The 23,461-nt window shown below is 66.0% G+C and overlaps 1 protein-coding gene across 2 annotated transcripts; it reads left to right on the top strand.

The window, feature by feature from the left end:
• Positions 1 to 7,710: 7,710 nt before the first annotated feature.
• On the top strand, positions 7,711 to 22,704 carry MED24 (mediator complex subunit 24). Of its 2 annotated transcripts, XM_065753804.1 has the most exons (25): positions 7,711 to 7,850; positions 9,317 to 9,399; positions 9,896 to 9,934; positions 10,830 to 10,903; positions 11,951 to 12,174; positions 12,700 to 12,811; positions 13,225 to 13,375; positions 13,622 to 13,735; positions 14,402 to 14,449; positions 14,656 to 14,738; positions 15,146 to 15,232; positions 15,517 to 15,628; positions 16,156 to 16,298; positions 16,795 to 16,832; positions 17,409 to 17,491; positions 18,376 to 18,554; positions 18,648 to 18,747; positions 19,006 to 19,181; positions 19,258 to 19,522; positions 19,635 to 19,816; positions 19,935 to 20,028; positions 20,345 to 20,444; positions 21,942 to 22,019; positions 22,101 to 22,249; positions 22,380 to 22,704. In XM_065753804.1, the coding sequence occupies exons 1-25, from the start codon at positions 7,721 to 7,723 to the stop codon at positions 22,494 to 22,496; spliced, it is 2,961 nt and encodes a 986-aa protein (XP_065609876.1). In that variant the 5' UTR covers positions 7,711 to 7,720; the 3' UTR covers positions 22,497 to 22,704. The 2 variants fall into 2 exon arrangements, with proteins under 2 accessions (XP_065609876.1, XP_065609877.1); XM_065753805.1 differs by lacking the exons at positions 9,317 to 9,399; positions 9,896 to 9,934; positions 10,830 to 10,903.
• Positions 22,705 to 23,461: the final 757 nt, after the last annotated feature.

Raw genomic sequence — 23,461 nt, 5'->3', positions numbered from 1 at the left:
GCACGGGGCGTGCAACAGCGTGCAAAGGTCTGCAGAGCGTGCGGGGCTGCGTGGGAGTGCGAGGAGTGTGCAAGAGCACGTGGAGCGAGCAGGGGGGGCACGGGGCTGGGGGGGGAGCAGGAGCACACAGCGCAGGGAGCGTGCACGACGTGTCCGTGCAAGAACACTGCAGTGTGCGCAGGTGTGCACGCGGGGGGGGGCCCCTCCGGGTGTTGGGGGGGGGGGGGAACTTACAGGGGTGGGGGGCACCGGGGGCTGCCAGGCACTGCCTCCTCCGTGAGCACTCCTGCTGCAAAGAGATGGCACCGTGGGGCCGGGGGAGGGGGGGACGCCCCCACGCTGCCCCCCCACGCAGCGCAGGGGCAGCAAAACACGCGTGGCCCCCCCACCCCCCCCGTGCACATCGCAGCGCCCATCGCTCCGCCCGCACTCCCCCCAGCGGCACTGGGGGGGGGGTTGGGGGGGGTGGGCTGACTCGACGTGAGCCCCCTACTTCCCCTCCCCCCAGCCCGGCCCACCCCGCGTGGGGGGGGGGGTGCGCGGCGGTGGGGGCCCCCCACCCGCGCGGGTGGGCGCCGTGCCCGGCCCTGGGGCTGCAGCGCGGTGCGGGGCCGGGCAGAAAGTAGGTCACGTTTGTCTTGGCGGCGGCAGGAATTCCTCCGGCGGATTTCGAGCGCGGCGGTGCGGCCGACCCCCCCCCCCCCCCCCCACCACTGCCCCCCTCCATCTGGGGAACCCAACCGCGCTGCACGACGGAGCGAGGGATGCCGCGCCCGTGGGTGCGTGGGGTCACCCATCGCGGCGCTGGGGGGGGAGGGGGGGGGGTGCACACGTCGGAGCCGCGTGGCAGTGACCCCCCCCCCCCCCCCCCCGCCCCACAGCGCCGTGCTGGGTTTGGGGCCGCAGCTCCAGGCCGGGCTTTGGGGCCGTCCGCGGGCGGTACGTACGGAGCGCGGCCGGGGGCTGCAGCAAATGTTTGTTCCATATGGGAACGCCGCGCCGACACTTCCAAGTATAGGCACTGGCCGGGAGCCAGCGCTGCGCGGCCCCGTGGGCACGGCCCTCCTCCCCCCCCCCCCCCCAACCCAGGGACCCCCCCCCACCCCCCGGGAGCGCGCACGGCTCCGACCCACCGCCCTCTGCCTCCGCTTTCCCCCTCCGCGGGGCGGGCGGAGAGGTCACGGCGCTCGGTGCCGCCCAGTGCCCCCGTGACCCCCCCGGTACGGAGCTCGGTGGCACCCGGGTGAGGCCGCCCGCGCTCGAGGAATCGCCGAGAGTCAGACAGACAGACACGGACACACGGATGGGAGGCGGCTCCCACGGACACGTGCACCGAGCGCGTCGGGTCTCAGCCCCACGGCAGCGCCGCGAGATCGAGGATGGAGGAGGAAAAAGGGGGGGGGGTGGGGGGTGAGGGGGTGGGCGCGGCGGCCCAGCCCGAAGGTGGGGGGCCCCCACCCGCGCCCCTCGGCCCAGCCCCACACCTGGGCCGCGTTTCTGCTGAGTCGGGCGGTTGCACGCGCTGCAAAACAACTGGGGGCAAAGTCCGGGCGTGGGGCGGCACAGGGATCATAGCCCCCCCCCCCCTCCCCCCCCGGCACCCCCCGCCCGCGCCCACGGACCCCGTCTATATGGACACAGCCCACACTGTGAGCACGGCACGGCCACGCGTGCTCAGTGTGGCCCGCGGGGCGACCCCATCCCGGGCACAGATGGGCGTGGGGGTCCCGCTGCCCCCTCCCCTTGGCCAGCTGCTATCTGGGTCAGGGAGGTGAGGGCCTAAGCGCTTTAGCCGGGTGCCAATTAGTGTGATTAGCACGGCGGGGGGGGGGGGGGAGGGCTCCGGGCAGACGGCGGTGGGCACCGCAGCCACATCGCACCGCATGGGCACAGTGACACGGCCCTGCCCACGGTCACGCCGTGCCACGCCGGCCAAACCCGGTGCCAGCATCGGGCAGCACTGTGCCACGGCAAAGTCAGCGGCACCGACACACGGCAGCACCCACGGGCACGGCTGCGCCCGGTGCCACACGCGTGTCCCTGCCCGGTGCCACCCCGTCACCCCGCGGTGGCACGCTGCAGGAATCCCCGGCACGCGCAGCAGCTGGGCAGCCCCGAGTGGGGCATGCCGTGGGGCTGACATCAGGGGCACGCGGGACCCACTGCTGCGTCCCCTCCTCGTGGCACGGGGTCAGGGTCGGGCTGTGGGAGGGGACGGCCGAGCACTGCAGCCACCACCGAGCGGGGACGGGTGGCCGTGGGGACGCTGACCTGCCCGCAGCGTCCTCACACCTCCAGCGTGCCCTAAAGGCCACGGATGCAAACCCCACCGCGCCCAGCCCGGCTCTGCCCCACATCCCCGTGCCTCAGTTTCCCCATCCTCGCAGCGCCACGCGATGGCGGAGCCCCACGCAGCACGACCCCATCTTGTGACGGTGGGATGTGATGAATGCCACGGGCTCAGCCCGTGGGCCCCCCCCTGGCTCCGTGGGTGCCCCCCCCCAGGGCCGAGCCCCGCGCGTGCCGGGATGCCGGGAGCTATTCTCAGCACCGCGGGGCGGGAGCTTGGCACCGGGCTCGGGACGCTGCTAAATCGGGGAGAGCGGCGGGGGCTCCGTGAGAGCGGGGTCCTGGGTTGGGGGCACTGCGCCACGAGGGACGTGGGGGGTGCGGGACACGGTTTGGGGGGTGGGTATGGGGAGGAGACGGGCCTGCTGCGTTCCCAATGCTGAGGGTGACGCCAAACCGGACCCGGTGACACCGAACGGAGCGCGATCCCGGCGGCACCACGCTGTCCCGGTGATGCTGTGACTGCCGGTGCCCACACGGTGCCCGGCGCTGCGCGCCGCTGCCCCTCCCCCCCCCCCATCACTGTGCTGCCCACCCCGGTGCCCCCGCTCTGTGCCTGCGGGGTGTATGTGCGGGGGGGGGCACGGAGGGGTCCCGGGCTCCGTCCCGTCCGCCCGCGCTGCTCCGGGCTTTGCCGGCGGCCGCCGCTCCTCTGCTCTGCTCTCCTTACCCCGGGACAGTGCGTGGCGGGGAGGGGGCGGCTTCCTGGTGCCGGGCCCCCCCCAGGAAGGGCCGGGGCCGTACGCCCGCCGCCACGCAGCACCCAGCGCGCAGGGATGGGGGGGGAGGGGAGGGGGGGCACCGAGCCCTCCCTGATATGCTGCGGGCGAACGAGGGGTGCGGTGCTATGGAGGGGGGGTGTACCCGCCAGCACCGCGCACCCCACGCACAGCGCTGCGGGGAGGGGCTGCGCACGTTGCCCCCCCCCCTCCCAGCACCGCGCACACCGCCCCCTGGGACCCCTCCCCACCGCAGCGCACGGGGCGGGGGCTCAGCTCCCACCCTTCCGCAGCGAAGACCCCCGGGGTGGGGGAGGGGGGGGGGGGGGGGAAGGGGTGCGTTCTCCGAACGCGTTCCGGCGGGGCTGAGTCGCCTCCACCCCACTCCGCGCCCCGCACCGGGGTCACGCGGGGTGAGCGCGGCCGTGTCCCCCCCCCCGGCGCTCGGTCACGGCGGTGTCACCCCGCGCACACGGCTGAAGGTCGGGGGACGCCGCGCGGGGTGACCTTGGCCCGTGCCTCAGTTTCCCCAACGCTGCCCGCAGCACCGCGCTCCTCCCCGACGGGGAGGGGGTGGGAGGGGGGCACGAAGCGGCTCTGCCCCCCCACCCCCCCCCGGTGCGGGAGCGGTGTGCGCGGGGCCGGGCCCGGAGAGGGCAGCCCCCGCCACGCCCCTCCCGCAACCCTGTCCGCGGTGTTTCGGAGCACTCCCCCCCTCCCCCCCCCCCCGTTGAAAAGCAGCGCAAACACACACGCGCGCACAGACACAAAAAAAAAAAAGGAAAAAAAAAAGAATAAAAAAAGGGTGAAAAAAGAAAAAAAAAAAAGAAAAAAAACCGCTCCGCTTCCAAGGTTTGAAAAATATATATAAAAAAACGGGGAGGGGGGGGGGAGAAAAAAAATAAAATTAACAAAATCGTCACGGCATTCCTGGCGCCCGCTGCCAAGCGCGGGGCGGGGACGGCCACGGGGCACGGCCCCCCCCCCAGCACGGCCCCGGCCCGGAGCGCTGCAGGCCCACGGGCACGGCGCAGCCACGCAGCCGCCGCGGAGGGGGGGGGGGGGGAGCAGCGCGGAGGAGGGGGGCAGCGTGCGGGGCTCTCCCCCCCCCCACCCTTCCAGTGCTCCCAGCGGCCCCGCACAGCCCCGCGCTGCGCAGCGGGCGGGGGCAGCGAGCGCCGAGCGTTCGGTCCGACCCCCCCTTCCCCCTCCCCCCTCCCCCCCCTCCGCTGAACGCTGGGATTTTTTTCCTCCAAAATCCCAAAATACCGCAGCCGATCCCTCCACCCGCCCCGCATTCCCCCCTCCCGGTGCCCGCTCGGTGCGCGCTCCCCCCTTCCCGTTCCCAACCCCCCCCCCCCACTCCCTTCTCCTCCCAACCCCCCCCCTCCCCCCCCTCTGCACGCCCCGACCGTGCCGCCGAGCTCCGGCGGGGGCCCTCCCCGGTACACATCGGCGCCGCGGGGCCGTACCTGAGCGCGGGGCCGTGCGGGGCGGAGCGCGGACGGGAGCGGAGCGGAGCGGGGCCGAGCGGAGCGGGGCGAACGGCGGCGGCGGCCGACGGCTCGTGCAGGCTCCTCCCCCGGCCCCGCCGCGCCGCCCGCCCGCTCCGCCGCGGCCGCAGCCCCCTCCGCCGGCCGCAGCCGCTCCCTGCAGCCCCGCCGCGCCTCTGCGCGCTCCTCGCGCCTTCCACGCGCGCTCCCCCACGGAACCCGACGGGTGGTTGGGGGAGGGGGGGATGGGGAGGGGGACGGAGCCCGTGGGCGCGTTGGAGAGGTCGGGGCGCCGCGCGCGGGGAGGTCACGGAGGTGGGCCGCGTGGGGACGGTGCCCACCCGTGGATGGAGGCGCTGAGAAGGGGACCGAGGGGATGCGGGGACCGTGGGGAAAGGTGCCGTCGAGGGGCGGGGGGGGGGGAGCTGCGCAGGCTGTGCTCACCCCCCCACTCTCCGGACCCCGCTGTGTCAGAGCCGGCCCTGCCCCACTGCAGACCGTGGGGCGGCCACACGCATTCGGGACCGATGGGGGTCAGTGGGGACGGCGCTGGGGGGGCCCAACGTGCGGCCCCCGACCCTCCCGTCCCACCCCACCTCCTTCCCAGCAGCCCCTGCGCTCAGCCCCCACCCCCTCCCGGACTACATTTCCCATAGTGCTCAGGTTTAAAGGGCCGCTGTCATGGCGGGGTGTCCCCTTCCCCCCCCAACGCAGAGGGTCCCCGGGGGATGGGGGCACCCATGGGGTGGCGACAGTCAAACCCACGTCAGGATTGCGGGTACTCGGGTGGGGGAGTGCCTCTGGAGCCACACTGGTACCCAGAGGATGGGGACGTGGAGAGGACAGTGGCACCCAGGGGGCGGCAGTGCCCCGGGGTGGGGTCCTTGTGGCACAGCCACAAACGGGTCCCCCCATTCCCACCTCCCATCGCCCCAGAATCCCCACGGTTCTGTGTCCTGACCCCCACGGTCCCCAGTGCCCCATGGCCACCCCGCTCCCCGTGGCTCTGCGCTCCCCCTCAGTCCCCATGGTCCCCGTGTCTGTTGGTTCCCACGACCCCGCGACCCCTCCAGCTCCCCACGGCCCTGTGTGCCCCCCCGTGCCATTCCCCACCCCCCTTTTGCCCCATTCACCCCCCCGCCTCCCTGCAGCTGGGCCGCCAGCGTGGCAGGGAGGGGTGTCGGTGCCCCCAGCCCCGCCGTGCTGTGCCGTACACTTTATCCTCGGCAAACACAGCACACCCACAGCCCCCCCCCGCCACCACCGTCTGTCTGCGATAAGGTCGGGGCCGGGCTGAGCCGCTGCCCCCCAACCCGCGTCCCCAGGGGAGTGGTGGGGAAACTGAGGCAGGGCTCGGGACCGCCTGTGTCCCCCCCCAGGGGGGGGTGTGCCGGGCTCTATCCATCCTTGTCCCCTTGTCTCATGTGGGGCGAGGACCCTGCGGGATGTGGGGGGGCTGGGGGGGCTGGAGGGACAGAAGCAGACACTTTGCAACCCATCAAACACCATCATGAGAGGGAGGGGAGCAGCACAGGGGTCGGGGTGGTGGGGTCACCTCCTCCCCAGTGCCTCCCCCCCCCGACCCCCCCCCCAGCCTGCTGGGAACAGCCCCAGCCCCTTCCGGCCCCCCCGGCTGCAGGCAGCTGTGCACGGCGTCCTGCCAAGTGCCGAGCTGGGCCCAGGCCCCGGCGCCTTCCCCTGCATGGGGAGGGGAGAGGGGGGATGCCGAGCAACCCCCCAGCCCCACACCCAGAGCACTGCACGGCGAGGGGCGGGGGGGGGAATCTCACCGCACCTCCCACTCCCACAAGGCCTACAACCCTACAAATCCTATAGTGCTGGTTGGCCCCCCCACCACCGCAGTGTCCGGTTCCCCCTCAGCAGCTGTGGGACCCCCCCCCCCCCCCCCCCCACAGCCCCGTGCCCGGCACAGGAAATCCGTCCTCATGAATAGGGCCCCCCCGGCCCCGCGGGCCCCTCGCCGGCTGGGCCACGGCTCACCCGCTAATCCCGGCTGCGGCCATGGGGGATTTGCGGCCGCCCGCGCGCCCCGGCCCCATGAATGATTAACACGGGAATTAAGGGGCCGCAGAGACCCCCGAGCACAGCGAGGACGGGGGGGGGCAGGGGGCCGCGGGGGGGCCCGGCGGCCCTAGGGCAGGAGGTGCAGCAGGGCACGGCCCTGGGGGGGCTTTGCACAGTGCTGGGATTTGGGGTGGTGCGGCAGCAGATTGGAGGTGCTGCCCCCCCCCAGCGTGCAGCCCCCCGCCCCCACCCGCTCCCCATCTGTTGGTTGCCATGGCAATGGGCAGCGGGAATCCTGCTGGGATTTTGCCTGCATATCCATGAGCCCACACGCGTGTGCATGCACACACACACGTGTGCATCTGTGCGCAGGCACACACGCAGGGGTGTGCAATCCCCCACGTGCACCCCCCCATCGTCAGCTTTTTGATACGTCTGTACCTGCACACTGCTGTGTTTGCATCCCCTGCACGTGCACACTCATGCATCCACGTGCCCTGCTTGCACACCCACAATCTTGCACACCCACAAGCTTGCACATTTGCAGCCGCATTTGCTCAGATTCTGCACGCCTCCATGTTTGCACACCCTCGCATTTGCACGCCGTGCGTGTGCACCCGCATGCAGCTCTTGTGCGCTCTCAGATTTCCACACCTGCAGTCACATTTGCACAGACTGCTTGCACACCCCCACCTTTGCACGCCCTGAGTGTGCACCCCCATTTGCAACCTCGTTCTCACAGATTGCTCCGCGTTTCCACCCCCCTACATTTGCACCCCCGTGCATTTTGCACGCCCCGTTTGCTCTCCGCGAGCTTCCACGCTTGCCACCGTTTCGCACGAACTCCTTTTGCGCTCCCCCACGTTTGCACACCCCACGCGTTTCTTCGCGGCCCTCCCCACGCGCGGCTTCCGTGGACTACATCTCCCATCGAGCCCCGCGCGGCCCCGCCAGCCAATCAGCGCGCGGCTTGCTGGCGGGTCCCAACATGGCGGTGCCGAGGCGCTGAGGGAGCGGAGCCGGCGGGTGAGGCCGCGGCCTAGCAGCGGGAGCGGAACCGGGAACGCGGGGAGCGATCCCTCGGGCCGCGGCGTCCCGTGAGCCCGTCCCCGCGGCCTCCCCGTCCCCGCGGCCATGAAGGTGGTGAACCTGAAGCAGGCCATCCTGCAGGCCTGGAAGGAGCGCTGGAGCGACTACCAATGGGCCATCAACATGAAGCGCTTCTTCCCCCGCGGAGCCACGTGGGACATCCTGAACCTGGCAGGTCCGGGGCGACCCTCGGTGTTGTGCCCGAGGACGCCGTCAGCCCCACGGGTGTGCGTGGCCGCGGGGTGGGACCCCCACCCGCAGTGCTGTGTAGGGCCCAGGGCTGGGAGCGCTGCTTCGTGCTCCCGTTATGAGCGTTTCGTTCCCGGCCCCGGCTCGTTGTGTGCTTTAAAGGTTTGCCAGCCTTTGTGCCCCTTCTAGAAACAGTTGGGTTGGGTTTTTAACTCCCGTGCGGGCAGGGTGTGTTTGCAAACGTCAGGTATGCAAACGTGGAGTGCTGCTGGAGGTCTGCACGGCGGCTTTAAAGGGATGGGGAACCTCTGTGCTTCTCACCCTGAGCTCACTGCCACCGGATTTGTCCTACGTGTGTGATTTTCACCAGGTTCTGGCGCTGAGCCTGCGGTTTCTGTAGCAGTGGGTTTCTCCTGGTTGCCTCTTAGTGCATCCAGCAGGGAAGGGCTCGTCAGCCCAGGGCTCGGCTTGGTGAGGACGGAGCTGGGTCCCTTTGCTGGAGGATGCAGGGCAGCTGGTGGGCATGCAGGTGGCTGTCACATCCGGAGCACTTCCCCAAGCCCTCATCCTCCCCCCAGCTCATCCTCCCCCCAGCTTTGCCTTTTGGATTTCAACCACAAAGGAGGAAAACCTGGCAGGAGCCGCCTGGATCACGGCACTGCCCAGCAAATTGATGCTGACGTGCCGGCAGTGGGTAACAGCATGTGGCTGGCTCGTGTTGACGCTCCCTGATTAGATGGGGAGGGGAGGGCTGCCGTCCGCCTTCTGTCCTCGTGCTGAGATGTGTTTGGCCGTGGTCGCAGCCTTCTGCCGGGATCTGCGGTGTCTCCTGCAGCCGGGATGCTGCTCTGTGCGGGCTGCAGGGAGCTGGCCTGCCCCTCTTGCATCTGGGTGCCCTGACCTACTTACAGCCCGTGCCACAGCCCGGGGCCTGCTTTTGGGAGGTGGTTCCTGCACTCTGCCGTAGTTCAAGTGGTCAATTAAAGGCTTGACTGAGCAGATAGGGCGGGCAGAGCCCCTCCGGCCTCCCTGGGCGGCCGCCAGCAGCAGGGAGTGCCAGACGCACAGGAACCGTCCTGGCCGAGAGTGGCCGTGTGCCCGCAGCCCGGCCCCAGGTAGCAGAGCAGAAATTGCATGCTGGTGGGTGCTGGAGCCTCCCGGGCAGGAGGTGGGAGGAAGGGAAGGGTGCTTGGAGAGCAGCAGGTGCTGTGTTGGGCCCGGGGCGGGGGTGAGTGAGCAGCAGGCAGCTGGTACTGCCTGAATTGTTTGCTACCTTTTGCTGCTGAGCAGCAGAAACTTTGGGGAGTGGGTTAATTTCGGGGAAGCATTGTGCAGGGCTGTCGTTCTTGGCTCGAGTTGCCTTTGCCACCTTTCCTGTGGGTGAGAGCAGGACCCAGGGCTCTGTGTGTCCCCACACTGTGTGCTGCCCACCACAGGTCCCTCTCTTTGCAGAGGCTCTGCTCGAGCAGGCCATGATCGGGCCGTCGCCGAACCCACTCATCTTGTCCTACCTGAAATACGCTATCAGCTCGCAGGTAATGGCTCTCCCCGCATGCTGCCTCACACTGCAGGGCTGCTGGGTGTCACCCCACGGCCCCAATTAGCAAGCCAAGAACCCGGGGTGCAGAGCTGGTGGCGGGCAGACACCCCGATGTCTGCAGCTTGCAGGCATTGCGCTTGGCTCAGACGGGGGGGGGGCTCAGCCTGCACCCAGGGCGGGGTTGTGTCTGTAAATAGCCTCAGCCTGCTGCACGCTGCCTGGAAATCCCTGTCCTCTGCACTGGCTGGGAGCTCCGTGCTTCCTTAGCGCAGCATTTAATGCTGTGTAAAGTTGGTTCAAAACCAATCAGCGCTCACCTAAAAACGTCTGTTTGGATTTGTGCCGGGTCAGCGCCCCGGCTGCGGTGCCAGGCAGTGGGGCCGTGCCCTGACCTCGCTGCTCCTGAGCTGTGAGTGTGGGGCTCTGCAGGCAGTGCCTGCTGCCGGGCTGCTTTTCCAACGCCATCGTTTTCTTCTCTGTTTTGTTCGTAGATGGTGTCCTATTCCACGGTGCTGACGGCCATCAGCAAGGTACGGCTCTGACAGCTGCTGGCACGGGCTTTTCTCTTTACCTGTGCTCCACGTATCCGTTTCCCATCCCACAGCTCTCACCAAATATAGGTCAAGTGTAAAATGACATCCTGTGCTGAGTCAGCAGCAGGCAGGCGGCGTGGAGCAGGGCACGAGCCCACTGGGGGCGGCCCACCGGCAGCTCCCACTCTGCTCTGGGCACGGTCCCGCGTGCTGCAGGCGTGGAAACGGCATCCCTGCTCAGTGAGGAGCCTGGCAGGCTCCTGCTCTGCCTCCCCCCACACTGCCGGCGCTGGGAGCTGTGCTGTGAGCACACTGGGGGGGCCCTCAGTAGGGTCAGCCCCTCAGTGGGGCGGCAGAGGCAGCGTACGGCCGTGCTTGGTGTCCCTGCCCGTTGTGGTGAGGCCGGCGGAGCAGTGCTGACCTTGACAGCCGTGGTTTCCTCCTTCAGAGCAGCGTGGGCTCAGCTCAGGCCCGCGGGCCAGCTCGGGCTCAGTGGGGCGGCCCCATCTGCTCGGCCGAGCAGGCGGCAGCGGCGCTGCTGCCGTCCCCGTGGCCAGAGGAGCTGTCGGTGCTCGCTGCCAGCCCCACTGAGCTGGAGGTGGGGACGTGGGCTGGTGCCAAGCTGCTGTCGTGTCAGCACGGCCCACAGGGAATGGGGAGGGGGCTGCAAATGGAGCTTCGGCCCCCACTGCATCTCAGGGAGGCTCTCAGCCCTACCACCGTTGCTTTCTGCTGCTCCTAGGAGGGCGCGACCCAGCTGAGGGGCAGCCCTGACCCGGTTCCCGTTCATCTGACTGCTGGGCAGCTGCCAGGGGGAGTGCCCTGCGGTTGTGTTTTGGGGCTGCCGGAGCCTGGCACCCTGTGTTTGAAATCCCTCCTTGTTCTGCTGTAGTTTGATGACTTCTCCCGGGACCTGTGCGTGCAGTCGCTGCTGGAGATCATGGACATGTTCTGCGACCGCCTCAGGTACGGCGCAGCCCTTCCGTGGGGTCTGGTGCCCACCCTGCAGCGGGGTCCCTGCTCTGGCAGGGGGAGGTCAGCTCCCATCCCAGCTCTCCTCAGGCTGAGGTGTCAGCATGGGCACAGCAGAAGGAGCCCAGAACCCCACTGACTTCATGGGGGGCTGTGAGAACCTCCCCTTTTTTGTGCCACGACCTCTTCCACAATACTCCTGCCCAGCTCAGGTTGGCGTAAGCCCCACAACCTGAGGGTTTCTGTCCCCTCTGTGTTTTAGTTCTCTTGTGTGGCCTCTGCGGCTTCCCAGGGCCCAGGCTGTGCATCCCTGGCTGCCAGTGCTCGTGGTTTTGCCTGCGCTGCCCCGGGCTCTTCGTGCAGCTGCCTTGTTTTGCTCCATGCTCTTCCGCTGGTGTCGCAGGACCCAGGGGAGACGATTCAGGCCACAAAAACTTTTATAGAAAGCTGAGAAATCTTCCTGTTAACCCCTGACAGACTCTGCTGGGAGGCTGCTGCAGAGAGGCACGTGCTGGGGGGGATGGCAGGATAAGCAGGGCTAAAGGTAACAGCTCTTCAATTACACGGAGCGGAGCGGCAGCAATGAATGTGCATCGGTCACAGATGTTGACAAGGAGCTGTTGCTGGCCAACTGCAGAGCTGGCGACTTAATCCAGTTCCTGCCTAATCTGATCCTCCGCTTAATTTGATCAAAACTTCTGGCCCCGATGATTTGTGCATCGGGAGGGGAAAGCGTTCACCTCTTGGAACACATTGATCAGCGCTGAGCCTTTCTTAGCAAGATAATTTGATTAGAGGCTTGGAAAGTTTCCCTGTAGTTGAGTGGCCAGAGAGGAGTCTGCATTGGGTACGCTTCATTTCCCCTGGCACTGGGGGGGGGGAGGGGGGGATGCTTGTGGGCAGGGGGCTGCGGCAGAGGAGCCGGGAGCTGAGCACACCGGGCTGGGTGTGTGGGGTGTAGTCTGGTTCCTCGGGTGCCGTTGTGCCTTGATCTCTTTGGGGTTTCGCTGGGCCCACAGCTGTGTTTCTGTCCCCTCGCAGCTGCCACGGCAGAGCAGAGGAGTGCATCGGTTTGTGCCGGGCACTGATGAGTGCCCTGAACTGGCTCCTGCGCTGCGCCGCCTTCTACGCCGAGAAGGTGAAGGAGATGCTGGAGCAGGTGGCCGCGGAGGGCCAGCTGAAGATGTGTCTGGAGCGGCTGGAGAAGATGCTTGGCAGCACCAAGAACCGTGCCCTGATCCACATCGCCCAGCTGGAGGAGACGTGTACGTCGCTGCCTGGGCCCGGCGGCCGCGCTCTGCTCCTCCTGGTCACGGTTGGCCTCGGGGAGGTGTCCTTGCCACCTTCCCTTCCCCCTGCCCAACTCCTGCCGCATTGTCCCTGCGGCTCCGAGCCCATCCATCTTCCAGCCTTGTTGCTGTAGCTGTCTCCTCCTTGGCTCCGTGCCACCCTCTGCCCCCTCCCCTCCTCGCTGCCCTTGGAAGAGGGACAGAATTAATGTGAAGGCTGCGTGAGCTGTCCCCGGGTGCGTGGCGGGTCCTGCACCCCTCCAGCCTGCCCGGCGTGGCCCTACACCTCCGCTCTGTCCCCCGGCCAAGAAGCCGTGCCAGGGAGCTGCTGGCTGGGATGCAGATCCTCAGCTTGGGTTTGCAGAGGTGCTCTGACTCCTGCTCAGTAGGGAGCCCCAGACTCAGCAGCCGCTCTGCTTTGCTGTGGGCACTAGAGCCATCCTGCTGGCTTCTTGTCCTGTCCCCGTCCCGCTGTGCTGAACGCCTGCCCTCCCTCCCCAGCCTCCTGGAACGCCGTGGAGCAATCCCTCGTCAAGCTAGAGGAGAGCCTGAACAGCCTCAGCAACTCCACGCTGCGAAGCCAGGGTGATGGCTGCATCTCCCTCGTCAAGAGGTAGCTGCTGGCACGGGTTCAGAGGGTGAGATGGGTCTGAGCCCTCCTTGGGAAGCCTGAGAGCCTCCTTCCTCGCTGGCTCCCTGCTCTCCCGTCCCTTCCCAGCTCAGACTCCTGTGCTGGCAGTGGGCTGGGGCCAGCAAGAAGCCCTCGAATAAGGGACAAGGTTGTGCACGGCTGCCACCTGCTGCGAAGGGCTCTTGCTGGGTGCTGTGGGCCCCTTGCCATCCCTCAGTGTGTGTGTGGGGTCTCGGGCTGAGGTCTGGGGCAGTTCCCACAGGTGATGCTGCAAGGCAGTGGGTGATCCCTCCCTTCGAGAGGTCGGGTTTGGCTGGGAAGGGAGGGTGGGACAGAGGGAACAAGGATCATCCCTGCAAGACTCCAGTGACCCAGTGCTGTTGTGTCTCATCCAGCATCCCCACCATGCTCTCTGTTCGCTCTGAGCAGCTGAACAAGACTGGCTTCCCCACTGTGCATGCCGTGGTGCTACTGGAGGGGACCATGAACCTCACAGGGGAGATCCAGCCGCTGGTGGAGCAGCTGATGATGGTGAAGAGGATGCAGGTACGAAAGGACAAGATACCTCCTCATCCTGCCCCGGTTGACTGAGGGCATTTGGCAGCAGGGCTGCACTGCAGCTCTGTGCTGTGCACCTCCCTGTGTGAGGAGGGCTGATCCTTGTTTGGGGTTATGGGCAAAGCCTCGGGCAGCAGCGCGGGCCTGACAGCAGCTCTGCAGGGAGCTCAGGGCTCGGTGGAGGGAGTCACTTTGTTGCTGGGTCCTGGAGGGTCCTGTCTGTGTGCCCTGCAGCGCATCCCCTCCCCGCTCTTCATGCTGGAGATCTGGAAGGCGTGTTTCGTGGGCCTCATCGAGTCCCCAGAGGGCACAGAGGAGCTGAAGTGGACAGCATTTACCTTCCTCAAGGTAGGCCCTAGCTCCACAGCGAGCACAGTGCTCTGAGCCCTGCCCCTTTCCCTGCGTGTGTGGCCCCCGCTGTGCACCAAAGCCTGGCAGAGCAGAGGTGGAATCACAGCATTAAAGAAGGGTCCTCAAAGATAAATCTGTGCCCCGTCAGTCCTGTCCCACAGTGTGCCCCTCGGGCTCCCCACTCATCCTGTCTGGACAGCGATGGCTGAGCCTGGGGGCAGCCCTCCTGCAAAACGCCGTGCTGTCTGGGGCATCTTTGCAGCCCTGCCCCGCTTTGTTTTGCTTTCCTAGGAAGTTGTGGGGGAAATCATGGCCTTTAAAGGATGCCAAAGCAGTCTCTGGGCTGGCGCTCCCACAGCTCGGTGGTGGGCAGCCCCGCAGCCTTGCCTCTTGTCTTTGTGCCAGACAAAAGGGATTTATGTGTAATTTCAGGCCTGACGTGTGCTCTGGCCAATGCTGGGCTCTGCAGCCGTAGTCCCCTGCCTGGCCATGCCCTGCTGCTCCTTGTGATGCTGAGAGGGCTCTGCAGAGCGGAGCTGGGACAGTCCCCAGGGTGCAGAGGCTGCTCCGGGTTTTGCTCGAGCTCCCGCTGCCTGTGCTGCTGGGAGGTGCTGACAGCAGCAGCGGGTCTGCTCTCTTGTCCACGTGCCCCGTGTCTTTCAGATCCCTCAGGTCCTGGTTGAACTCAAGAACTATCCCCACGGGGACAAGGTGAGTCGCCAGGGCTGTGGTTTGTGTGTGCAAATGGACTGTGCTCGTTGTGATGGTGCTGGTCCTGGCCAGAGCTGTGTGACCGTGGCTGGGGTGGGGAGCAGTGCGTGCTGACAGCCTTCCTCTGGTGGCAGGGTGGTGTGGGAGGGCAGGAGGGCTCATGTCTGCAGTGCTCTGAGCTGAGCGCTCACCTTTGTGCGTGGCAGGATTTCACAGAGGACGTGAACTGTGCCTTCGAGTTCCTGCTGAAGCTGACCCCTCTGCTTGACAAAGCAGATCAACGATGCAAGTGAGTGCTCGTGTGCCTGGGACTCACCTGCAGCACCGTGAGCCTGTGGCTGCTGTGTGCATCTCTGCGGGGAGCTGCAGTGCTGGGGCAGCTGCGTGGCTCTGTCTGGTGTGAAGGGAAGCACTGATTTCTGATCTGGTTCCTCCTTCCTGAGGCGCTGGCACTGCCAAATGAGCAAAGGCAGTGGGTGTCTGACAGCTGATCCGTACGCTGGTGATGCTTTGTGATGTCTGGAGCTGCTTCTGGCCCTGCATCCCCCTCGGAGTGGGGGAATGGAGGCAGACAGACAGCTCAGGAGTCCATGTGATGGCAGGGCGCCGTGCTGGTCTTCGGAGGGAGGGCTGCACCCGCTGCTCAGGCAGCAGGAAGGCTGCCCCTGGGCTGACGCTCTGCTCTCCTTCTTCCAGCTGCAACTGCATGAGTCTGCTCCTGCAGGAGTGCAGCAAACAGGGGCTGCTGTCGGAAGCCAACATGAGCAACCTGACTGACAAACGGTACGGCCCTCGTGACGTAGCCCAGCAGGGCTGGGGCACCTTGTCTCACTGCCCTCGTGGCAGGGAGTGTGGAGCAGCCGTGGTGCTGTGCTGCAGCTGGGACGTCCTGGCGTGGGGGGATGAGGTTTTGCTTTCTGTGACAGAGCAGGGCCAGAGCCTGCCCTCTCAGAGCTGGTGCTGAGGCAGTGGCCTTCCCTTGGGGATGGTGGGGAGCTGAGTCTTGGGGAGGAGAAGGGTGGAGTGACAAAATTCCTACTCGAGGGCCTCTCTTTGTGGATCACCAGGAAAGCAGACAGGGAAGACGCACCACAGCTGCAGTCTGCAGAGAATGCCAACATCCAGCCCAACCCCAGGCTCATCCTGAGGGCTGAGCCCACTGTCACCAACATCCTGAAGGTGAGTCCCCTCCCACTGCAGTGCTGGGGAGGCCGATCCCCCCCCAGAGCTGGCTTCCAGCAGCGCTGCACTTACTGGGGTGCTCAGGAGATGCCTTCTCCCACCCTGTGCTGAGGTGAAGGAATTGCTTCCAGCCTTGTTACCATCTCTGCTGCGGGGCTCAGGACTCCCCTCCTCCTTCCCAGGAAGCTGGAGGAGCAGTCAGGCAGCTCGGTGTGTTGTCAGTGCCAGCAGCCTCAGCTCAGCCTGCTCTGCCCATCCTCTCTTCCATGCCCTGAGCCTCCTCCTCCTCCTGCTGCCCTGCTGGTGTTGTGCTGCCCTGCATGTTGCAGCTCTCCCTATTGCAGAGCCTGGGATCTGGGGGTCCCTCCCCTTCCCTCCGAGCCCTGCAGGTCCCCGCAGACAGAGGCCCTGTGGGATGGCTCTGGCAGCTGATCAGCTCTGCTTCTGTGGCCGCAGTTTCACTGCTGCTCTGGAACATGCTTTCCCCGTGACTTCCTTCTTTTTTTCTTTTTCTTTTTTTGTAGACTATGGATGCAGATCACTCCAAATCCCCCGAGGGCCTGCTGGGGGTCTTGGGTCACATGCTGTCTGGAAAGAGCCTGGATCTGCTGCTGGCAGCAGCAGCAGCAACGGGCAAGCTAAAATCCTTTGCTTGGAAGTTCATCAAGTGAGTGTCCACCTGGACTGCAATGACTCCATGTGTTAGTGGGGCTGGGGTGAGCTGGCAGCCTCCCAGCTCTCCCCTCTTCCCCCCATGCTCTGGGCTGGATCTGTCCCTGTCCTGGGGTTAGTGCAGCACCAGCAGGGCTCTGGGGAGGGCTGGGGCCCTGGGCCCTGAGCCCCACACCTCCTTTGCTTCTGTGTGAGCAGGGTGCAGTCGGATAGGTTTCAGTTGTGTGAGGGCTGAAGGCAGCAGCCCCAGCTCTTTGTTCCCCAGGTGCTCGTGTCCTGCTTAGAGCTCACACTCAGCACACGTGGGGCTGCGTGATGCCCTCCCCACACCCTGGGGCAGTGTGAAGCACAGCAGCCCAGCTGGGAGCACGGGGTTCAGGCTGGTGTGTGTGCTGCTGCGGGCAGGGGCAGCTCTGTGCCCATCTCGGGTGGGAGGAGGGCTGCTTTGTCTGATGATAATGCTTCACTGCAGCTCTCTCTGCCCCCTCCAGGCTGAATGAATTCACGAAGCACATCAGCACAGAAAACTGTGAGTGCGTGCGCATCCGTGCGTGGGGCAGCAGAGCTGTGCTTCCCCTGCTGCCACGTGCTGGGTTAAGCAGGGGTTGGGCTGAGCTGTGCCAGGCGTGGGAAGGTGCTGGCGGGGATCTGGGCTCCTGGGGACCCCCAGTTCTCACCCGTGGCACACACGTGTCCATCCTGAGCTCCCTTCTCCCCTTCCCAGCCCTCGGGGCCCCTTGGGGCTGGCCCTGCCCCGGCTCCTTCCCTGGAAGGGGTGATGTGTCAGCACACAGCCCAAGATAAGGACTCTGACTGCGTTTACATGTGATTAAACATGTTGAGTGCTCTGACCTTCTGAGGGACTGGGGGAGCCCGTGGTTGAACTGGGGCTGCCAAATAGAGGTCAAAGCCGCTCCGGGAGCTCGAGCTGGGGCACGTGGGGGTGAGGGGGCACTTGGCACGTCCTCTGGAGCCCTCATTCACACTCAAGCACTCGGGCATTAGAAAAGCACCTTGGAGGAGACAGGGCTTCGTCCCCCAGGCTGGTGGGGCTCCCACCTGCCTCCCTGGGCTGAGTTCCCTGAGATCTCTTTGTCCTTCCCAGCCAAGTCCGCCCCGGTCCGGGCCCTTCTCTTCGACATCTCGTTCCTCATGCTGTGCCATGTGGCCCAGACCTACGGCTCGGAGGTAAGCCTTGTGGGGAAGGCAGCCCTTGGGCTCTGACCTTGGAGAGCAGCAGCCCGTGTGCTTTGGTCTGCCAGCCTCCTCTAGTGGCCGTGCTGCTGTCACCTCATCACTGCCCCCAGCGCCCGCAGCCGCCCATCCAGCAGCGCTCTGCTGCGGGTGAAGCACCCAGGGAGTTCTACCCGGTGCAAAGTGATGGAGCTGGAGTGGCCGCAGCACTCCTGGGGACTGCTGTTTGTGCCCCTCGTTGCCACTGTTGTCACCTCCTGCCCCGCTCCGGGCTGGCTGGGGTCCCTTTCCCAGCCGTGCTCCCCCACAGCATGGCAGGGCTTGGCTGCTGGGGAGGGCTGGTGGATGTCAGCCCTCCTCTGGCAGATGGGGAACTTGCAGCCCTGCTCAGGAACTTGGCGTACACGAGAATTTTCCACGTTTCAACATCTGCATGTGTTGGGAGGTGAAATGATACCGAAACGCTGCGGGCGTGGAGAAGGAGCAAAAAACTCGGGTGGGGGGGCTGCCCAGGGGGTGGGGAGGGGGAGTCCTGGCAGGCAGCAGCCTGGGGTGGATGCACCCGGGCTTCTCCAATGAGGTCTCAGCCCAGAGTGGCTTTTCCTGCCCAGCTGCTGCCGCACAGATGTGCAGTGCTTCTGTCAAAAATAGCATCCCCTGAGTGCTGCAGGGCTGCAAGGAGGAAGCGGTGTGTGGGATTCCCAGCTTGTGTCCCCTCCCTTGAGAGCCCTTGCAGCTGGCTGCCAGCTGGGCTGAGTGCCCCGGCCCCATGGAGCTGTGGGGAGCCTGAGAGTGGCTCAGGGAGCGAGCATCCCGTGAGAGCAGAGCTGTCCCCGGGGTGGGGATGTGGGGCAGAACCAGAGCCCATCCCCTTCCAGGTGATCCTGTCAGAGTCGAGGCCTGCAGACGAGGTGCCCTTCTTTGAGACCTGGATGCTGACCTGCATGCCCGAGGAGGGCAAGATTCTCAACCCCGACCATCCCTGCTTCCGCCCTGACTCCACCAAGGTGGAGTCCCTCGTCGCCCTCCTCAACAACTCCTCTGAGATGAAGCTGGTGTAAGAGCTCAGCCCAGCTTATGGGGCCGGGGCTGTGGGGCGGGGAGCAGCGCTGAGCGTGGACCTGACCCCCCCCGTCCCCTCCCCTGACAGGCAGATGAACTGGCACGAGGTGTGTCTGAGCATCTCAGCTGCCATCCTGGAGATCCTCAATGCCTGGGAGAACAGCGTGCTCACCTTCGAGTCCATCCAGGTGGGGCTGGGGGGCAGAACGGGGGGTCAGCGGTGTGCCATAGGGCGGGCTGAGTCGTGAGCAGGGCGGGGCCCCCATCCTCCTGGCCCAGATGCTGCTGCAGCCAATGCAGAGCTCTGCCTGCACACGTGTGCCCCGTTGGTGATGGTGGGCCTGGCAGGGGCACGGAGAAGAAGAGATTTGGAGCAGACCCTGGGAGCCGACGCCGGGACGAAACCTGTGCATCCGTGCTCATCCTCATCTGCTCTCACCCCCCAGAAAATCACAGACAACATCAAGGGCAAGGTGTGCAGCATGGCAGTGTGTGCCGTGGCCTGGCTGGTGGCCCACGTCCGCATGCTGGGTTTGGACGAGCGGGAGAAGTCCCTGCAGATGATCCGGCAGCTGGCCACGCCGCTGTACGGCGACAACACGCTGCAGTTCTACAACGAGCGGTCAGCCCCACGCCCGCTGCCTCTGCCCCCCACCCCCCCCCCCAACTCCCGCCTGACCTGGCTCTCTCTGCTGCAGCGTGGTGATCATGAGCTCCATCCTGGAGCACATGTGTGCGGATGTCCTGCAGCAGACGGCCACGCAGATCAAGTTCCCCTCCACGGGCATGGACACCATCCCCTACTGGAACCTGCTGCCCCCCAAGAAGCCCATCAAGGAGGTGCTGACGAGCGTGTTCACCAAGGTGCTGGAGAAGGGCTGGGTGGACAGCCGCTCCATCCACATCTTCAACACCCTGCTGCACATGGGAGGCGTCTACTGGTTCTGCAACAACCTGGTCAAGGTACGAGGTGGAGCAGGGAGGTTGCAGCCCCGGGCTGCTGGGTCAGGCTGGGCTCTGGGGGCAGGGGAAGGTCCTGCTGTGCCCCTCCTCAGCTCTGCCCCGTGCCTCGCAGGAGCTGCTGAAGGAGACGCGGAAGGAGCACACGCTGCGAGCCGTGGAGCTGCTCTATGCCATCTTCTGCCTGGACATGCAGCAGCTGACGCTGACCCTTCTGGGCCACATCCTGCCCAGCCTGCTCACCGACTCCTCCAAGTGGCACACGCTGATGGACCCCCCCGGGAAGGCTCTGGCCAAGTAAGGCCCCGCTCCTCTGTGCACGCTGGGACACGTGCTGAGCAGTGCCCCGTTCCCACTACGGCCCTGGCAGGAGCTGTGGGCTGCCCAGGTGAGCTCTGCCCTGCTCCGTCCCCAGGCTCTCTGTCTGGTGTGCCCTGAGCTCCTACTCCTCCCACAACAAGTGCCAGACGTCCTCCAGGCAGAAGAAGAGGCACCGAGAGGACATTGAGGTGCGTGCGGTGCTGAGCGGGTTTGGCTGTGGGCTCTGGCAGTGGTCCCAGGAGGAGGGGGTCACTGAGGTGGGGGCCCCCACCCAGGTTCACTCAGCTGTCTGAGGTTTGGTCCCTTGACCTCGGGAGTGTGGGCTTTTCCCTTTGTTTTTCTGGGAAAAGGGGGATCTGAACAGGACGGTGCGTTCGGGGCTAGCCCAGGCTGAGTCAGCGCGTAGTTCCAGCACTGTGCAGGCGGCTGTCGGCCTGGGGAGGGGGCTGGGGACCCCTGCAGAGAGAGGACGGTGGGGCTGAACCCCTTCTCCCCCCCCCCCAGGACTACATCAGCCTGTTCCCTTTGGACGACACGCAGCCCTCCAAGCTCATGCGCCTGCTCAGCTCCAACGAGGAAGATGCCAACATCCTCTCCAGCCCCAGTAAGCGTGTGTGTGTGTGTGTGTGTGTGTGTGTGTGTGTGTGCTGGGGGGGCTGCTCCCTCCTGGCTGTGAAACTTTGGCACAACAATGCTTCCTTCCTGAGCTGCCCAAATGCTGGGGGGGGGCTGTGGGGGGGCACACGGCAGCGGGGTACTCTGTAGAGCTGTTGGCTGCTCAGGTGTGCTTCGCTGAGCTCCCGCAGAGCTTTAGCTCCAGAAGGTGAAACTTCTGTGTTCCCCGATGAGAGCACGTAGGGTTGGGGTGGTGCGGTTCTGCCTCACACACACGGAGCACCCGCGGGGGGGGGTTTGTTTGAGCTGAGCTCTGTGGGAATGGGGACCCAACGTCCCCCACCCCGCGAGGAGGTGACGTCCACGACGGCTGTGTCTCAATCCTCAGATTCCTCCGCTATTAATAATGCTGTGAGCAGAGCTGATGAGTCCTCACAGCCACATCTCCGTGTCCCTGAGCTGCAGCCCCAGCGGGACGTGCTGCAGGGGGCCGTACCCCCCGGCCCCCCCTCCCACACGTGTCCATGCACCCTGCACTGAGTCAGGGTGCTCCTTGCTCATCCTGCTGTCCTCGCTGCCTTCATTTGCCCTTTTCCAACACAACAATAACCTGTGGTTTCGTTGCTGTTGAAATGTGGGCTTTTCCCTTTGTTTCGCTCTCTGTATTTGACTGCTGGTGTGGTTCCACCTCTTTGCAGTGACACTCAGGACTTTTTTTCTTGGGGCCGTTTGCTGCCGTGATGTGGAAATCCTGCTTCCTGCAGCAGCCACGTAACTCATGTGATTCCACGAGGAAAGGGGGGGAGGGCTTTCATTTCTTGAGCATCCTCAGAACGTCCCAACGTGGGTCCTGATCCCCACAGCGGCTGCATCCCATGGCTCAGCCCCACAGCCTCGGGGTGGGGGCCGTGCAGTCCCTCCCTTGGCTGTGTTGGGCTCGGGGCCGGGCCTCGCTCGCACTGGGGCTCTGGTGTAGCTCAGCCCTACAACTGAGAGTGAGCAGTGCAGCTGTGGAACATCTGGGCCGGCCCGCCCTGCTGGCAGTGCACACACAGAGCACACACAGTGCACACACAGAGCACACAGAGCACACACACACACAGAGCACACACAGAGCACACACACAGCACACGCAGCCCCCTCGCTGCCCCCCATGGTGACCCTGCGTTCCTCTGCCCTCGTGAGCTGTCAGGATGCAGTCGCTGCAGGGCAGGGAGGCACTGCCTCCCTCCGTGACTCTCTCTCGTGCTCACGGATGTTTTTGAGCTTGGTCAGACTCGGAATAACCGTGCAAGAGCGGAGCGTGCTGACACATCCCTGTCACGCGTGGACGGGCAGCTGGGGGTCAGCCCTGCGGTGCTCCTCCGCCCCACAGCTCGGGGTGCTGCTCTCCTGGAGCCCGGGGGCTTCACCAGTGGTCTGTGCTGTGGGGGTGGGTGCGAGGGTCCCCTCCCCCCGTTGTGACATGCCCTCTCCTCCCCAACAGACCGCTCGATGAGCAGCTCGCTGTCCGCCTCCCAGCTGCACGCCGTCAGCATGCGGGACCCCCTGAACAGGGTGCTGGGTAAGGTGTGCTGTCCCCGGGGGTGGGGGTCACCCCAGCAGCCTGCCCCCCCCCAGCCCTGACGCTTCCCTGTCCCTGCAGCAAACCTTTTCCTGCTCATCTCCTCCATCCTGGGCTCCAAGACGGCCGGCACTCACACGCAGTTCGTGCAGTGGTTCATGGAGGAGTGCGTGGAGTGCCTGGAGCAGGGCAGCCACGGCAGCATCCTGCAGTTCATGCCTTTCACCATGGTGAGTCCTCCCCCCTCTGCCCCCAGGGCCGCTCTGGGGAGGGGGAGAGCAGAGTGCAGGAGCTGCTTCCAGCTCTGCCCTTCGTCCTTCAGCCCCGGGGCTCAGCTCTGCCCCTCCTCTCTCCCGCCAGGTTTCGGAGCTGGTGAAGGTGTCCACCATGTCCAGCCCCAAAATCGTGCTGGCCATCACAGACCTGGGGCTGCCCCTGGGCCGCCGCGTCGCTGCCAAAGCCATCGCTGCGCTGTGAGCAGCACTGCCCCCATTGCTGTGTGGGGCAGAGCGGCTGCTGGGGGGCCGGGGGGGCCGGACTGGGACCCCCGCAGCAGTCCCTCCATCACTGTGGCTTACTGCTGCCCAGTGGGGCAGAGCTGGCAGCAGCCGGGGCTGCCCCCCCCCCACCTTCGTGCCCACCCCACTGCCTTTTGTTTTCCTAATGCAGTCGTTCCTTTTGTAGAGCCCTCTTTGCTTTTCCGACGGTTTTTCTGAGCTGGGGCTGAGGTGGAGGCTGAGCCCGGGGGGGGGGGAGTGGGGGGGGAGGGGGCGGGGGGGGCAGGGAGCAGCTCTGTCCCTTTCCAGACCCGTCACACTGCGCCCGGGGCATGGGCTGGAGGAGGATGCGTGTGAGTCACAGCACCTAACGGTGCCTTTATGGGCTGATTCACAGAGCCCGGCTGCTCCCACTGCCCTCACCCCCCCACCCCCCCGCGTCCCCCTGCGCTCAATGGTGGTGGCAGCAGAGTCCCCACGGGGCGGGAGAGCGCTGTGGGGCTCAGCCCCCCCCGCCGGTGCTCGTGGTGGAGGAGAGGATGCTCTCCTGCTGGAAATCCCTCCGTGTGAGTTCACCCCACGGCCCCACTGTGAGCGTCACCGGGATGCTGGTGACAGTGGGCTGTGCTCTGAGCCCCGTGGGGGGGTGTGCAGCCCCCGGTCCCCAGCGCGCTCTGGCACTGCCCCCCTCCCCCCCCCCCCCCTGCACCTCTTTACCGTTACCGCGGAGCAAAGAGCAGCAGCTCCAGGGCTCTGTCAATATTTGCAGCCCCGCGCACAGCGGCGTTGGCGCTTCGCAGCGCTTCACCTTCCAGGAAAGGGCCGGAGCCGCGAGGAGGGCTTTCCTGTAAGCGCTGATAAGCGGGGCAGGAAGGAGCGGGCTGCGGGGGGGGGAGGGGGGGGGCACCGGGCCCCTCGGGACCCGCAGGGATGGCGGAGGTCACG

The sequence above is a fragment of the Cyrtonyx montezumae genome, unplaced genomic scaffold, assembly GCF_038088225.1.
Source record: "Cyrtonyx montezumae isolate F1298 unplaced genomic scaffold, pur_monq_1.0 scaffold_82, whole genome shotgun sequence".
In the NCBI taxonomy this organism is placed as follows: domain Eukaryota; kingdom Metazoa; phylum Chordata; class Aves; order Galliformes; family Odontophoridae; genus Cyrtonyx; species Cyrtonyx montezumae.
Note: the sequence above shows the minus strand (reverse complement) of the source record. Positions and strands in the feature narration are given on the sequence as shown.